The sequence below is a fragment of the Crocodylus siamensis genome, chromosome 9 (genome assembly GCF_052110815.1).
Source record: "Crocodylus siamensis isolate JL-2025a chromosome 9, ASM5211081v1, whole genome shotgun sequence".
NCBI lineage: Eukaryota > Metazoa > Chordata > Crocodylia > Crocodylidae > Crocodylus > Crocodylus siamensis.
In genome coordinates, this window is record NC_143403.1 from 45,319,158 (window position 1) to 45,334,635 (window position 15,478).

Genomic DNA, 15,478 nt, shown 5'->3' on the forward strand with positions numbered 1-15,478 from the left:
ACTAGCTTTGTCTGGCTCACATTTCTCCAATTTGTTTATGAGAAGGTCATGCTGGACCTTGTCAAAAGCCTTGCTGAAGTCCAGATACACTATAACCACTTTATGCCCTTCATCCACTCAAGAAGTTACTTTGTCAAACTATTGGTCACATAGTAAGGGCCCTATGACCTCAGGTAAGGCTGCTGCGGCCAGCCCAGGTACTGCCCCAGCCTCCCCCACCCCACCCCTGAGCATTTTTCCCTGCGCTAACCCCATGTGCAGGGGTATGCACGGGGGCAAAAAGCAGCAGCATGAATTCATGCCACTGCTTTTTTCCCTGCAGCAACCCCACACCCCTGCTCATGGGGATGCAACCTTAGATGGAAGTTGGCCAATCCTGCCTATTTAAAAATGTTTACTGATAGTAGTTCCTGTTTTAGCCTTATTTTTTGCTGGAACAGAAAGTATTTCATGACCATCTTCAGCTTTAAATATGTCATCTGATTGCATTCCAAATAAAGAATTGAATAATTCACTGAATGCTTCAGAGTGATCTGCCTAATTATTAGTGATTTTACCACACCTATGCTGGGATGGGCTTAGATATTTGTTGGGATTTCGTTCTTCCTCCTATACAATAACTTTAGCTCCTCTTATTAGTTGTTTGCATTTCATGACTTCTGATTCATAGTTGCTGCTATCAGCTTCGTGTTTTTCCTATTTGCTGAATACTTTCTTTTTTTTTAAATCATGGCTTTTGAGTCTTTACCAAAATACCTTGTTAACAGAAACCTTTCTTTTGTAGCTGAGAAACTAGCATTTTTGGGCAGCCATTTAGTGAAGTTTTCTTAAGCTACTCCCAATTTTTATTTCCATTATTTGTTTAAAATATTTTCCTGTTACTATTTTCAGTTTTAGGAAATAGGCCTTCTTATACCATTTGGCTTAAGTTTTTAAAGGTATTTAAGTATTTCTTCACTTGTCCTAAGACAATTTTTCATTTCTGGCTTAGGCACTGCTACGTGGCATCTACACCAGCTGGTGTATGCTAGCAGGGGTCTGCAGGACAACATACTTGCATGCAATACAGAATCCTCTCACTAAAATGTATATCAAAGTAGGCTGCTGCCCAAGGATATTACAGTTGTCACTGTCCAACCTGTAAAGTCACACCATCCGGACTCACTCACACCTGATTAAGAATCTACCTATACTCACACACAGTCATGTCCATGGCATCACAACTGGCCAACTAAGGCAGTAGAGGAGAGGAGTGTTTTTGCCTTTCCACAGCAGATTTTTCTTTGCTTGAGAACTGCAATTACTTTGAGAATGGGCTATGAAAATGGCTATATAAAGACTGTAGGACTATATGAGAATCCAAAATGATTCCTAGGTTATAGACATCTTACCAAGTAGCAGGCACATGCCTTCAGTCTTCTCTCCAAGTGCTTCCTTATTCATCAGCTTGGTCTCTGACCTTGAGGAGGCTGTGATAGAGGTAAATTTGAAGCAGCGATTTGGGCCCAAATATTTCAACATACTTAGACATCTAAGTAATTTAGACTTAACTGGCTTCTTTACAAATAACTGGCTGGATTCTTTAGCAGTGGAGTGGTGTGTTCTTCCAAAAAAGAGAACAAGGAGGAAGAAAAAAGAGCAGGAACATCACAGGCTGGGTGGTGGGTGTGGGAGCAGGGACTCCAGGACCAGAGTTTGTAGAGAAAGGGCTAATAGCAAAGAAAATATGAACACGGACTGCAGTGAGTCTGTGGGAGTAGGACTGAGGCAAATATGTGTCTTCAAAGCAAGACACCATCTATTGTCCTGCCCTTAGCCCCAATGACAGTGGCATCAGACAAAGTCTCCTCTTGGAGAGGGATAGGGACTGCTAGGACTTGCCAGGGGCAAGTCAGCTTCTGAGAATGATCTGGACCAGATACATGTAGAGGCTCTTGCTGGAACAGAATCCTCCAGAGCCTAGAGTCAATTCTCTTGGAGTACCCTTATAAAGCTCCCTACAAAGGCAGGTGATATTGCAGTAATTGGCACTTGGGCCACATTCTCATGCTTCTCAATGCAACCATAACCACCTAAATTTTTAAAATGGGATTATGGTCTCATTACATGACTCCAAGAGGTGGGGCTTTACGCTCTTATGTCTGTGTCTTTATCTGCTCTTGTGTTCCCAAGACAGTGAAGTCAGGTTAGAGCGAACTGCAGATTGTTATGTAGGGGAAATATGAAATTTCATTCTCCTTGTGGAGAACTTCTGCACTCAGGTGTTTCTTGTAACCTGGTGCTTCTGGCCAATGTCCAGTGTTGCAGGGATTTAGAGGGATGATATCAAACTATGAATGTTCTGGAAGAGCAAAGCCTCCAAACTACAGCCCTCCTCTTATGTTGGTGCAATGGAAGTACAAAAGAAAGGGCTTTTTTGGGCTTATGGTGTGGGGAAAGGGGCAATCTCAGCAAAGTACCTTGCTGGCTGCACCTAGACATACAGAGTCACATGAACAGACCCAGCCAGAGTGGTTAAAGGACCAGTGTTTATAATGGGATTGGATTCAGCATCTTTAAAACAAGCCATTATACAGAGACACTGAGAAGAGCCACAGCACTGCAGGAACACAGGACTCAGTTTGCAATAATAGCCTTTCACACACTTCTAAATACAATGTTTCACAAAATGCAAGGGCAGGGGGTGATCAAATGGCAGCAACAGAGCAAGGAGAAGCCTGGACAACACAAGTGTGTGCCAGATTCAACACCTTGGGCAGTCTCAGCAAATCCACAACAGAGCCCATATGCTGAACTTGGAATGTTCCCCACTGTCGAGCCTACGGGCTTCTCTAGGTCCAGTAGAGACATGAAATCCAAGCTGTGGCAGGGGGAAGGGACTTGGGTAGGTAACCCAGTGCTCATTCTGCTGCTCCCAACCAGGCTGTGGCTGGCTTCCAGATTTACACCCAATCCTCATTATGATATGAGGAAGATCTGCCCCATCCTTAATAGCTTCAGTAACTGTGGCATCTGTTCTGCACAACCCAGTAATTAGTCAGTCTTCTTCTTGCCTATATACTCACTTCTTCCTACTAAAGAATTACAAAGCTTCAGCTCTCAGTTCCCATACTGACAAAACTGCCCAAATACACAGGCAGAGAATTTTAATACAGCAAATGTCTCCATCACCACTGCATACAGCAGGGAGTCAGGACAGGTAACACAAGTAGGCCACAACTGCTCTTTTGAGCTCTGCCTGGGCCTGGTTGCCTGGACAGCAGCAACTACTTTGCCTACACTGGAAAATGAAGTCATCCAAAGGTGAGGGATGATTTTGGAAAAGGGAGCCTCAAATCTTAGCTGACCTGTAGTGAGGCCTTTCCCTGTGCCTCAGTACCCTGGGATGCCTTGAGATCCTTTCAAAGGTCCTGCGGGATGCCACACAATATTAGCACCATTAGGTGTACAAATATGATTCACAAAAAAGCCCCAAAATTTCAAAAAGGAATCTGTAGTGTTAAAAAACATTCTTGCGGACTTTTTGAGTTTTTTTCTGTAGTCAAACAAACAAACAAGTGAAAACTAAAAGCTGGCATTTTCTGAGGGGTGTCTTGAGTCTAAAAAGGTTGAGAACCATTGCTCAAAGCTCTTGCAATAGTAAAGAGGGTCCCAGAAAACAGTCTCTGAAAGGGAGTCACTAAACAAAGAAAGCTTCAAGCATTTCATGAGAAAACGCTGGAGTTCTGGAGCTCTTATTTCAGTCCAAGCCCTGAAGCTGCAGGGACACTGATAGGTTTAATTAAAAAGTTGAAGTTTTTAATTGAAATTAAACAATATGCCACCAGAACAGCTAATGGCTGTAAGGGGCATGCAAGTGGCCAGTGGAAAAGTCCTTTGGCATAGGAGCATGAATCCTAAGCATCTCTTTGCAGGCCCTTGTGCCAGAGATGGGCTAAACTAGCTGGAATTGTGAAGGTTTATAAGGGAGGCAAGAGTAGGTTCTGCATAATGCTTTGCAGCCTCTATACTGCTGGGAAGGATTCTATAACTTGCAGGAAAAAAACAGCACATATTGATCCCTAAGCTTTTGTTCAGAGCTGAGTCAAGTGACACCTCCCTGACCCTCTTTGTGGGCAACTGGCTGCTTCTGCTTCTTGGTATGAACTGTGGAGGTTTTTGCCTTCCTCTATAGCAGGGGCCGTGATTCCTCTTCCTGGGATCTCTTAAGCCTATATTAACAACCTTTTATAGAAGCAGGATGCTGGCTACTGTGGTTCCCCCACTTTACCTGTGGCAGGTTTAGTGTTATATCTTGCATTATATCAGGGTTGATGGTAGTTTTACAAAAAGTTTAGATTATGGATTTGTATAGGATGGTTTGGACAGGAACGATCCTGCCTCAGCAAGGGATTGGACTAGAAGACCTTTGGAGGTCTCTTCTAGCTATACGTCTCTGTAATTCATATTCAGGGGAATATGCCAAAGAAAGAACTCAGGTTCTGGGTTATGCTTTCTCAGGTCTTGCACAGATCCTGTGTTTTTCGCTTTTAGCTTGTGCTATCCTCAGGGAAGGGACTGTTTTCTCTCATGCAGAGGACTGAGCACTGCAAAGTTAAAAGGCTGAAGTGATATGGAATTGACCTAATGCTTAACAGACCACTTACATGGTCAAGAACACAAGCAAAGAGCCTGGGCTGAATTACATTTGCCTACTGGCTACAAATATATCACATCAGAAATCTGATAAACTACATAGGACTCCCTAATCTGAATTTATACTAGGTAGTCATGGCTTCTTACAGGGTGCACAATGGGACAGACTCTTCTCCCCAGGCCTCACTTTGTACCATCCAAGGTTTCTGAGAATAACAGGAAGCTCTTGGAATGTCCTGTGCAGCCACACTCATCTCTGTCCCTTTTAGAAGATTGAAAACAAGGATTTTCCTGTTGGAGTTATCCCACTGAACTAGCAGCTTGCATCCACAACTTTGCTTTACAGGGAGACCTGCAGAAGAAATGCCAGGAAGTGCCTGATGGGTACACATGTGGTACATACATTCTGAACATTCTTCTATTCAGTTATCCCTGTTCAGCATCACAATAATCCTCATTTTAGAGATGGAAACTGAGGCAAAGGGAGATGAAAGCCATGGTGGCCTAAGACTAAAGTAGGAAAAAGGATAAAGCCCTGTTTTGAAGAGGCCCTTTAAAGCTCTCTGTGAATTATGGGAAAAAACAGAAGGCTCTGATGAGAATGGTCATGAGGCTGTCTCCTGGCTATTTCAAGACTGGCAGGGCATGGATGGATACAAGCATAGAAAAGGGTTTTAGCTCCTTTCCTAATATCCCAGAGTTTTGCAGTGGGTTCTGGAGAAAAAAGTGGTAAGAACAAGGATTATAATTTACCAAACCAGAGAAGCTGAAGTAGGGAGATAAAAGCCAGATTCCCACATACAAGGGATTCAGCTCTCTCCACCCTGCTGCATGTGCTCAGTGAGGATAGGAAAGCATGTGTATCACAGCCCTCTCTAGAGAACAGAGCATGACCAAGGCAGACCCATCCCTCTCAGCTACTGCTGCAGAAGAGAATGGGTAGGCAGGTGCTCTTTTATCACTCAGGGAGGCTGTCACCACTTAGATGGACACAGGCTTCCCTTCCCAAACAGAATCATCTCTTGGCTTCCTCATTCACTATATCTGCAAGCCCTGTTGATGCTTGGGGACTGGGCTGAACTGCTTGCAGTGTCTCCTCAAGGCTGCTGCTGGGAAACACCACATAGCGGGCACTCACGTTGTGAGACTTTGGCTCCCGTAGATTCTCTTTGCTGTGCCAGATGCCATAGCCAAAGTACACCAGGAGGCCTAGAGCAGGGGAAAGAGCTTAGGTTAGCAGGAGGCAAAAACGAGGTGGTTCCAAGAGAACAGGATTGATCTCAGGGCTGGAGGAACAGAACTATCCCATGTGCTAGAGGGAGGTACATGTAGGGAAGAAAGGGAATGCATACATCTTGTGATAGAAGCCTTGGCACCAATTCCTGCAGTACTCTAGTAGCCATCTCCCATGTACTCAGCTCCCTGTATATACGATGATCCATTATCTATGTCTTTCAGCCAGTTTCAGTTCATGTGATAGTTGCACATCTCTCCTCTGTATGATGGCTCTGTGATCATTGCAGTATACACACACCCTCCTGGAGAGTTAAATCTAAAGCTACAAAAAGACTCCACTTCTCTCTATTCTGCCAGAGCCATTTATTCACTTATTTATCTATTTTAACTGAAGTCAATATAAATTATTTTTTCCAATGAGTGATAGGCGTATATTTTTTAAATCTTTCTCTAAAATCCAGATCTAAAATGCATTCCCAACAACCATTCATTCAAGGGTCTATAATAAACATAAATTTATCATGGTTGTTTGTGCTAACTGTTGTCTCATCCTTTCCCACAATTCTGTGGTCTCTGTGGGTGCCTATACACAAGCAGGGAGACTGCATTGGAAATCCAACGTGTTAGAGCAGCCTCCCTGCTCATGTATAGGCACCCATAGAGACCACAGTATGATGGCAATGGATGAGACAACAGTCAACAATCATGATAAATTACCAGCACAGACAATTACCGTGCTCCAGTAGCCTCCCACATCTCGTGTATTAGTATTAGCATCCCCGTGCTTCAAAATGGTGGCAGGGACGCTTCATCTAAAGCTTGTTTGACGAGCTTTAAATAAAGTCTTCCTGCTGCCATTTTGAAAGGTGGGAAAGCTAATACATGGGACACTCTGGGCATTTTAATTACAACGGTTCTTAGAGCCGCTCTAATTAAAGTGTACCCCCTAGCCCCCCAGTGCCCAAGGTCCCAGGATTTTCTCTTGCTGGTTGCTCCAGCCTGCTACATAGGATGCAAGTCAGAGTTGTGATTGCCAGAATCACACTCTTTGGAGATCAGTACTCTTTTTGCTTTGTCCCTGCCAACCTCCTTGACAGTGACTAAATAAGTAGTGGGCGCTGCCAACTGTTTGATAGATTCTGAATTGAATTCCCTAGCAATCTCAGATGCAAATCGATGGACAGGGATCAACACAGGTACACCCGGAGCCATTTCAAAAGGAACAGTAGCTGTTACGTTCTAATTGTTATGTGTGAACAAAGGCCAATGGAGGGGCAGTGACTGGGTAGAGGGGTGTGGTATGAAAAGGGGCTGGGATATTGGGTTTTGAAGTGACAGGGATTGCCAGGGAGGGAGGCCCAGGGGCTATGAGGGACTGCAGTGAGGCTTGGATGTTTAGAGGGGAAGAAGAGGGCTCAGGGGGCTGGGGCTGATGGCTATAAAATGTCATTTAGAAGTTCGCTTTTAGGAATTAGCTTGTAGGTAAAGTAGCTATGCATTAGAACAATAGTCCAGGACAATGGGAAGGGTTTATTGATTTCTAAAAAGCCCGTTTGAGAAAGTTTCCTCAATGCCCACCATGTCTGACAGGCAAGCAGACACACAGGCTAGGAAATTAAAAACATGTACCATGCTATTCATGATAAGGTGGCACCAGGTCACAGTATCCAGCTTCAGAGCCCTTGGAATTTCTAGTCTGGGGGAACAGATCAAATTAGGAGAAGACTGGTAAAGCCCAAATTAGGATGTGTACATGTGATGCCTTTGTGGAACAAAGGAATATGCTGGCAAGACAGAACATGGATAGTACAACAACCACAGAAAGACCAATCAGCGATGCCCAAAGATGAAGAGTCACCACAGAGATACAAAAAGAGGGATATCAAAGCAGCAAAGAGTCCCCAAGAGGGGAACCCAAGGCCACCATGGAGAGAGGGCATACCACCAGCCTGTCCCATCAACCCCACTGGGGGAGCTAATGGGGGGGGAGGGGCTTGGCTGCCAACATCCAGGCTGCTGATATCTGACATTCAAGAGAGAACCTCAGAGTGAAGCTCACATACTGGCCAGATGTACCTTGACTTTGGGCAGCTCAAAGACTGGTAAATATAGAATTGTTTGCATTATTCTTACCTGCTATCACTGTGTAGCAATACAATTCACCTATTATCAAATGGAGAGGTCCTGGTTGGTCTGAGGGTTTAGGGTCCACCCGGAGCAAGGTATCTGGGTCATAAATCCAGTGCCACCAAAGGCATGATAGGGACTGATCTGTGCAGGGTGCAGTGAGTTCATAGAGACAGTAATGGGGCAGGACAGGACTCAGTGAGGGGTGCTGATGGGGTAGGGATGAAGATGGAGGATTTATGGGATAATAGGACAGAGTGGAGAGAGGAAGCATTTGAAGTGGCAGGAGCAATGTATAAAGGATGATGAGGGGCATTTTGGGGCAATTTGACCCAGCATTCTTCATTTGACCCCAGCATTCTCTCCTGCCATGGTAGGGGGTTGGACATGATGATCTGCTCAGGTCCCTTCCTACCCTACCAATTATGAAACTATGAATTGTGAAGTATCTGGTGGATGCACATACAGGTGTGCGGGGAGCAGTTCTGTCTGTGGCCAGCCTGAGGGATAACAGTTGTATTCCCCTGGCACCAAGTGCTTGCGCCACCTCAGGGCTGGCAGTAAGGCTGTCAAAACCCATACTTACTGAATAATATAGCCTTAGGCCTCTAGCATATTAGTAAAACTTCCATTTTCCATCACTTCCCATTTCTTTTTAAGTGGAGAAAAATAGCTTTGCATTGTGATTATGCATGGAGTTATGGGATGGAGTTTGCCATGGGCTGTTCCTGGTCAGACTTGGCTGTATGTGATATGCCATGGGGGCAACTGTGGACCACACTGCCTGGGAAAACTCTGCTGAATGCACCCCCTGCACCCACCTCCCTCCCCTGACCCCAGCTGGCTCCCGGGACCTAGCACCCAGGCAGCCCCAACCCCCACAAACACACATGTGCACATCTCCCTCCCCCCAACCCAAAACACACACTGAAAGGCAGGGGTGTGCAGGGAGCAGCTGGCAGCTGTGCCCTGGGCTCTGTCCCAGGATGGTTTGGATAGGGATGATCCTGCTTCTGGCAGGGAGTTGGATTAAATGACATCTGGAGGTCCTTTCCAGTCTTATTTCTATATGGCTGTATGGGCATGTCTACACATGAATTTATGCATGCCTAAGCTTAATGCGCCTTAGCCTAAGGTACATCAAGGTGATTTAGGCATGCATCTACACATGGATGCCTTAAGGCACTGTAACGTGGCTCATCGGGCAACCTGCAGGACTGCATTGCCCAGCCAGCAAACCCACCCAGAGGGAGATGCGCAGGGGAGCTACTAGCAAAAGCCCTGCCCATGCTGTACTGCCCCCTTCCCCTGCAGGGAGTCACAGGGGGCCTTTCCCTTGTTCTCTGACAGGAGCCTTTGTGCCTTCTGCCCCCTCTGCTGGCTTACTGCACATCAACAGGGACCCCTGCCGCCGGAACAGCTGCTCCAGCTCCAGCATCTGTGTCTGGCAGAACAGAACGCACCACATCTTCTTGGCAGCACCCAGCAGCAATGTGGGGCCCCAGAGGCTCTGCTCCAGACCACTCAATCACATAGTGTTAAGGCACCTTAAAGTGTCTACACCTGATTTATGTAGCCATTCAAAAATTAGGTGCTTTTTAGCCTAAAAATCACCATTTTTAAGGTCTATTAAGTGTGCACACATGTAGACCCATACCCTTAATGCACCTTAAAAATGGCAAATGTACCTTAAATCACCATGTGTAGATGCACCCTCTGACTCTACCTCTACAGATACTGCTTATTTGAAACACTCCCTTTTTGAAATGGCTCCAAATGTACGTGTCAATGCTCTGTGAGTTTAATGCAGTCAGACTGGAGGGACTAGAAAATCTGTCTAAGAATTGATCTCACAAAATCCCTTCCAGCCCTAAACGTCTGTGAATCTGTGAAAGAACTGTCTCATGAAAACATGAACCTAAGAACAAACGTTTCAATTTAATTTATCAAGTTAGGGACTCCATATCACTGGAGTCAAACAAAGGGAGGAAAAAGGGCTAAAAGGATCCAGGCAAATGCAGGTCTATTAGTCTGATCTCAAAAGTATGAAAGGCTTAGGAACAAATATTAAAGGAAAGAATAATTAAAGACATGGAGATGAATGGTAAATGGGATAAACTGCAAAAATGGATTTACCAAAAATGATCACTGTCAGACTAGTCATATAGTTTTCTTTAACAAACTGTTAACTAATTGTCTAGACTGATTCTCAACTAGGGTGCTGCAGCACCCAGGGGTGCCTGGAGATCCTTTTAGGAGTGCCAAGAGATGCCATGTAATGTTAGCACTGTTGAGTGTACAAATATGATTCACAAGATAAACCCAATGATTTCAAATAAGAATCCATAGCATTAAAAAAACCTCTAAACTGCTGTGGTCTGAGTTCCTTGCAATAGAAAAATTGACATATTTTTCCATAATCAAATAATGAGTGCAAACTTAGAGCTCATTGTCCAAGGGTGCCGTGAGTCTAAAAAGGTTGAGAACCACTGACCCAGACAAAGAAAATATCTCATTTGTATATCTCATTTAGCTGAGCATCAGTAAAGCATTTGATACTTTGCCATGTGGAAAATTATTAGAGAAGATGCGGATTAGAACAAAAACTATGAGGTAAGAAGCTGGCACAGTGGTAGGAAATAGATGACAGTGTTCAAAAGGGAAATAATGGACTTGTGAGAATGAATGGGGTTTAATATTTTCATGAATGCCCTTGGTGTAAAAAATGTGTGTACTAATGATATTTGTTGATGACCAGAGATCAGGGCTTTCTGTTTCCCATGTAACAACAGAGAAAACCATGGATTTCCCATTTTTTTCAGAGAAAAATGTGGATTTCACCTGTTAGCAGAGAAAGAAGTGGATTCCCCCTTTTGCAAAGAGCTCTGCAGATAGGCAGAGTTCCAGCCTGCAAGAACTGATTGCAAAAAGGGTGGGGAACCCCCAGCCCTGCCCAGAGTTGGGGGGGCCTGAGGCTTTTAGTCAGTCCCAAGGCTTGCCTCAGGTTCACTTTCCTTCTCAAGCCTGCAAGGTTAGGTAAGTGGGGCTTGCAGGGGACTTGGGGGGGTTGTGGGGTAGGGCGGTGTTGGGGGAAGCTCTGGAGTGCTTGGGTGGTTGCGCCCTGTGCTGCCTTCCCATGGCTGGCCACACAGCTCCGTGGCCACACAGCTCTGCAGGCAAGCAGCGTGGGCCACACACAAGCTGTCTGACCAGCCAGCCAGGAGGGGCTCACACATGGTAGCCGCCACCACCACACCACCACTGTTGCTGTTGCACCCCATGTCACTTGCCTGTGGGGATGCGGAGCTGTGCCCACATAGCCCTGCGGCCGGCCACAGGAAGGCAGCATGGGGCGTGGCAGTTGTGCAGTGGTGGCCGCCACATGCAAGCCCCCCCCACCCCTGCCATTTGGCTTGCGTGTGGCCCATAGAGGGGCACCGCTGCCCTGCACTGCTTGCCTGTGGAGCCACCGCCACTTCACTGCTGCCATGCTCTGCACTGCCTTCCCTGTGGTGGGAATTGAGGGGCACCAGATAGGCCAGGGAGGGTGTGGGGGAGGGGACTTTAATTTTAATCATGGATTTTGGATTTTTTTTTATCAGGAAAAACCAGGATCCCTGTTGATGATGTAAAGTTGGGAAGTACTGACTATAAAGAGGAGGACCATGATATCATAAGGGAAGAACTAAATGAGGTTGAGGACAACACAACTAGGGTTATATAAATGTGATAATATTCACAGAAGTTTAGGTCTGGAATGGACCTCACGAGATCACTGGGTCCAGCCCCCCTGCTCTGGGCAGGAAAGACTGCTGGGGTCAAATAGCCCTGGCAAGGTATCCATCCAGTCTCCTTTTGAAGATCTCCAGGGTAGGTACCTGCACCACCCCACTGGGAGTCTATTGTAGAGCCTGGTCACAAGAACAGTGAAAAAATGTTTCCTTATATGTAGTCTGAAACCTTCTTCTAGGAGTTTATGACCATGGCTCCTAGTTTTCCCCTGGGATGCTTTAGTGAATAGCTGTTTGCCTAGCCCCTGATATATTTGTAAGTTGCCATCAAATCCCCCTTGAAGTCTTCTCTTTTCTAGGCTGAACAGTCCCATATCTATCACCCTTTCCTTGTATGGCTTGCTCGTCAGGCCTCTAATCATACAAGTGGCTCTTCTCTGGACTCTCTCAAGTTTCTCCACATCCTTCTTGACGTGTGATACACAGAACTAGATGTAGTACTCCAGCTGTGGCCTCACCAATGCTGAGTAGAGTGAGAATAACATCCTTAGTTTTGCTCACGATGCATCGGTTGACGCATGCCAGCGAATTGTTTGCTCCGCTAACTGTAGCATCACACTGGCTGCTCATATTCATTTTATGGTTAATTATTATCCCCAGATCCCTTTCAATGGGGTGCTAGCTAGTGTGGCACCACTGAACCTGTAAGTTTGTCACAGATTTTCCCTCCCCAGATGGAGCACTTTACACTTTTCAGTGTTGAACAGCATCTGGTTCTGGCCTGCCCATCTAACTAATCTGTCTAGGTCTGTCTGGATCATCAGCCTATCCTCATGAGTGGCTGCACTTCCCCACAGCTTAGTGTCATTGGTGAACTTTGCCAGTGTGCTTTCACCCCCACATCCAGATCACTGAAGATGTTGAAAAGCACTGGTTCAAGTATGAAACCCTAAGGACCCCGCTTACTACCTTCCGCCAGGTTGACAGATCTATCTATTCAGAGCTGACCCAAGCAGGGTGCGGGGCCCAGGACAAATCAGCCCATGCGGAACCATTGCATTGTTGAGCCCACAGTTCTCTAGTTTTACCTTGAGAGCATCATGGGACACCCAAGTCAAAGGCCTTCCTAATGTCCAATACCCAGAAGTAGAGTGCAAGGTCATGTGCTTAGAGACGAATACAAGTTTATGCTACAAGATCAGGATCCAGATGGAAATGGCTCACAGGAAGAAAGACCTGGGTGTACTAGTCAATCACATGATGACTCTGGGTGCGTCTATACATGTGCCCAACTGCATAGTTGTTATGGTGCAGTCATTTAGTTCTTGCTTCAGCAAGTTCTAAACAACTGCACAGTAACTGCTGGTATTGCACTGTCCTGGCAATGCATGGGTCATTTCCAACCTTACTGCACAGTAGCAATGAGGTACTGCATAGTAGTGGTGGCATCACAATTCATGACTGCCGATGCTACATTGCTGTAGCATCTCATGTAGATGCATCCCCTGAGCCATGAAAAAGACAAAGCGATCCTAGGATGTAGTAGGAAAGGTATTTTAATCAGAGATAGGAAAATATCAATACCACTATATGAGGTACTGATTAGAAGGCATCTCAAGTACCATGTACAATTCTAGTCAGTTATGTTCAGAAAAGATTAGTTGAAATGGATCAGGTACAAAGAAGGTCTACTAAGAGGGACACTAGAAGAGTTTGATTCATGTAGCTTGGTAAATCAAAGACCAAGAGATAGTGCAATTTCTGTCTATAAATATATTATTAGTAAATGCAGGAAGGGTGAAGAGCTATTTAAGCTAAAGGGCAATGTTGGCACAAGAACAAATGAGTAAAGATTAGTCAGGAATAAATTTGGGATAGACATTAAAGGAAAATTTTCAACCATTATAGCAAAGAAGCTATGGAACAGATTTTCCTTTGGGGTAATGAGGACAAAAACCTAAGAAGTAGCTTGATCCATTTATGACAGGGATTATATACTGGGGTGCCTGCACTAGCAGGAGTTGCACGCCATGATCCAAGAGGTCCCTTCCAAACCCACATACTTAAACTACTCAGCTTTTTCCAAGGAAACTCTGTGTACACTTACTCTAATTGTTCAGCTGCACAAACTAGCTCAGCATGTCTGAGATCAGAATCATTGTGGTTTTCACTGGGCATGCCTAAACGTGCGCTTTAATGCACATTAGCCTATTTTGATGTGCATTAAAGTATCACTTAAAACTGTGCTCTTCAGTTAATGCACATTAAGAGAGGCTAATAGACATTTTTCTAGTACCTCACAATGGGGAGGTACTAGACTTAGTGCACATTAGCTAAAGCTTGTTAATGCACATGTAAATGCGCCCAGTCACCTTCCATATGAGCTAAGGTTCTCTGTGGAGTTAGTGTTTCTGCAGCCACCATGCAAACTCACCTATGATCAGCCAGATGGAGAATCGGAGCCATGTCATATAGTGCAGCTTCAGCATTAGATAGATATTCAGAAGAATACTCATTGCTGGGGTCAGTGGCACAAGTGGAATCTGCAGGAAAAAAGCTAGCAGTGACAAAGGATAAGGCAACCTGTGTTTGCCAGAAACATCACCAAAATCATAAGAACAAAGGATGCTGGAATGCAAACAATTGCTGCTAAGAAACAAAAAACTTACAGCCTTAAAAATGACACAAGGGCTGGTGGAGTGGTAAACAGTGAGGGCAGAGCAGTCATGCAAAATGATCTGGATCATGTGATAAGCAGAGTCCTTCCAAACAATGTTTCCACACAGAAAACTAAAAATCTGTTTCTCTGAACAAGGAGTACAGGCTTTACCTAGGTATGAGGAATTGGATCCTGGGAGGGAGGAATTATGAAAAGGATTTAGGCATCAGAGCAGACAAGCAGCTAAGCATAAGCTCCCAGCAGGGGATGCAGTAGTGCAGCTACACCCCATTTTGAATTGAACCACACCACAGGTGCATCTGGGGACATTTTAAATCCCCTAAAGGAGGTGAAATCCCCCCTCCCTCCCTCTTACCCCCTCCCCCATCTGCCACTGTTGCTGTCTGTGCTGTCCCCTGGGTGGGGAAAACAACAGGGCTATTCCTGTCCATCCTAGCTGGGCTGAATGTAGGCTGGGCTCATTGGAGACTGGGAAGAGGCAATGGGGATGGGTGGGGGCTGGGGTGGAAATCCCTGTCCCGACACCTGCTCCTGAGGGATGGGACAGGGAGCAGGGGGAACTACTCTCCTGCCATGGTACTGCCACTGTCCCCATCCCCAAATGAGCTCATCCCATATGCAGCCTGGATGGGGCAGGAAGAAAAGCTCTGGTGCTTCCCCTGAAAAATGGGGAAAGCAACAACGGCAGGCAGGGGAGGGGGCAGGCAGGGGGGATTTTTACCTTCTTTAGGGTCTTAAAAAGTCCATGGAGACTCCTAAGGGCAATTTGTCTATATCAGCAGGGGTGGAAGAGTCTGGGAGCAGGGCTTACAGTCACCCCTGCAGTGATGAGGGGTGTACCCCACTTTGGGAAATCCTGAATCTTCTCCTGGCTCCCAGTGTGATCATGTGACAGAAAGGGTTAATGGGACCTTAGCTGCTTAAAACGGGAAGTGGGGAGAAGGAGCAGGAAAGTTAATTTGTCTTTTAATCTAGCATTGATGTGACAGATGCTGAACTACTGGGTTCAGTCATGTTGTGCACATTTTAGAAAGCGTGTTGAAACCCTGTAAAAAGCACCAAAGAGCCA

The 15,478-nt window shown here is 45.5% G+C and overlaps 1 protein-coding gene across 3 annotated transcripts in view; it reads right to left on the reverse strand.

The window, feature by feature from the left end:
- Window positions 1-214: 214 nt before the first annotated feature.
- Window positions 215-15,478, reverse strand: part of SLC7A4 (solute carrier family 7 member 4) — a 29,624-nt gene continuing 14,360 nt past the window's right edge. For 2 of the 3 annotated variants that reach the window (XM_090062604.1, XM_090062605.1), the window contains 2 exons: window positions 14,164-14,272; window positions 2,515-5,844 (listed from right to left, as the gene is read on the reverse strand). In XM_090062604.1, the coding sequence (XP_089918730.1) occupies window positions 5,651-5,844; window positions 14,164-14,272 (303 nt within the window). In that variant the 3' untranslated portion in view covers window positions 2,515-5,650. Of the gene's footprint in view, window positions 1,470-2,514; window positions 5,845-14,163; window positions 14,273-15,478 lie in introns of those variants that run through there. The other variant, XM_090062606.1, reaches the window with a different exon arrangement.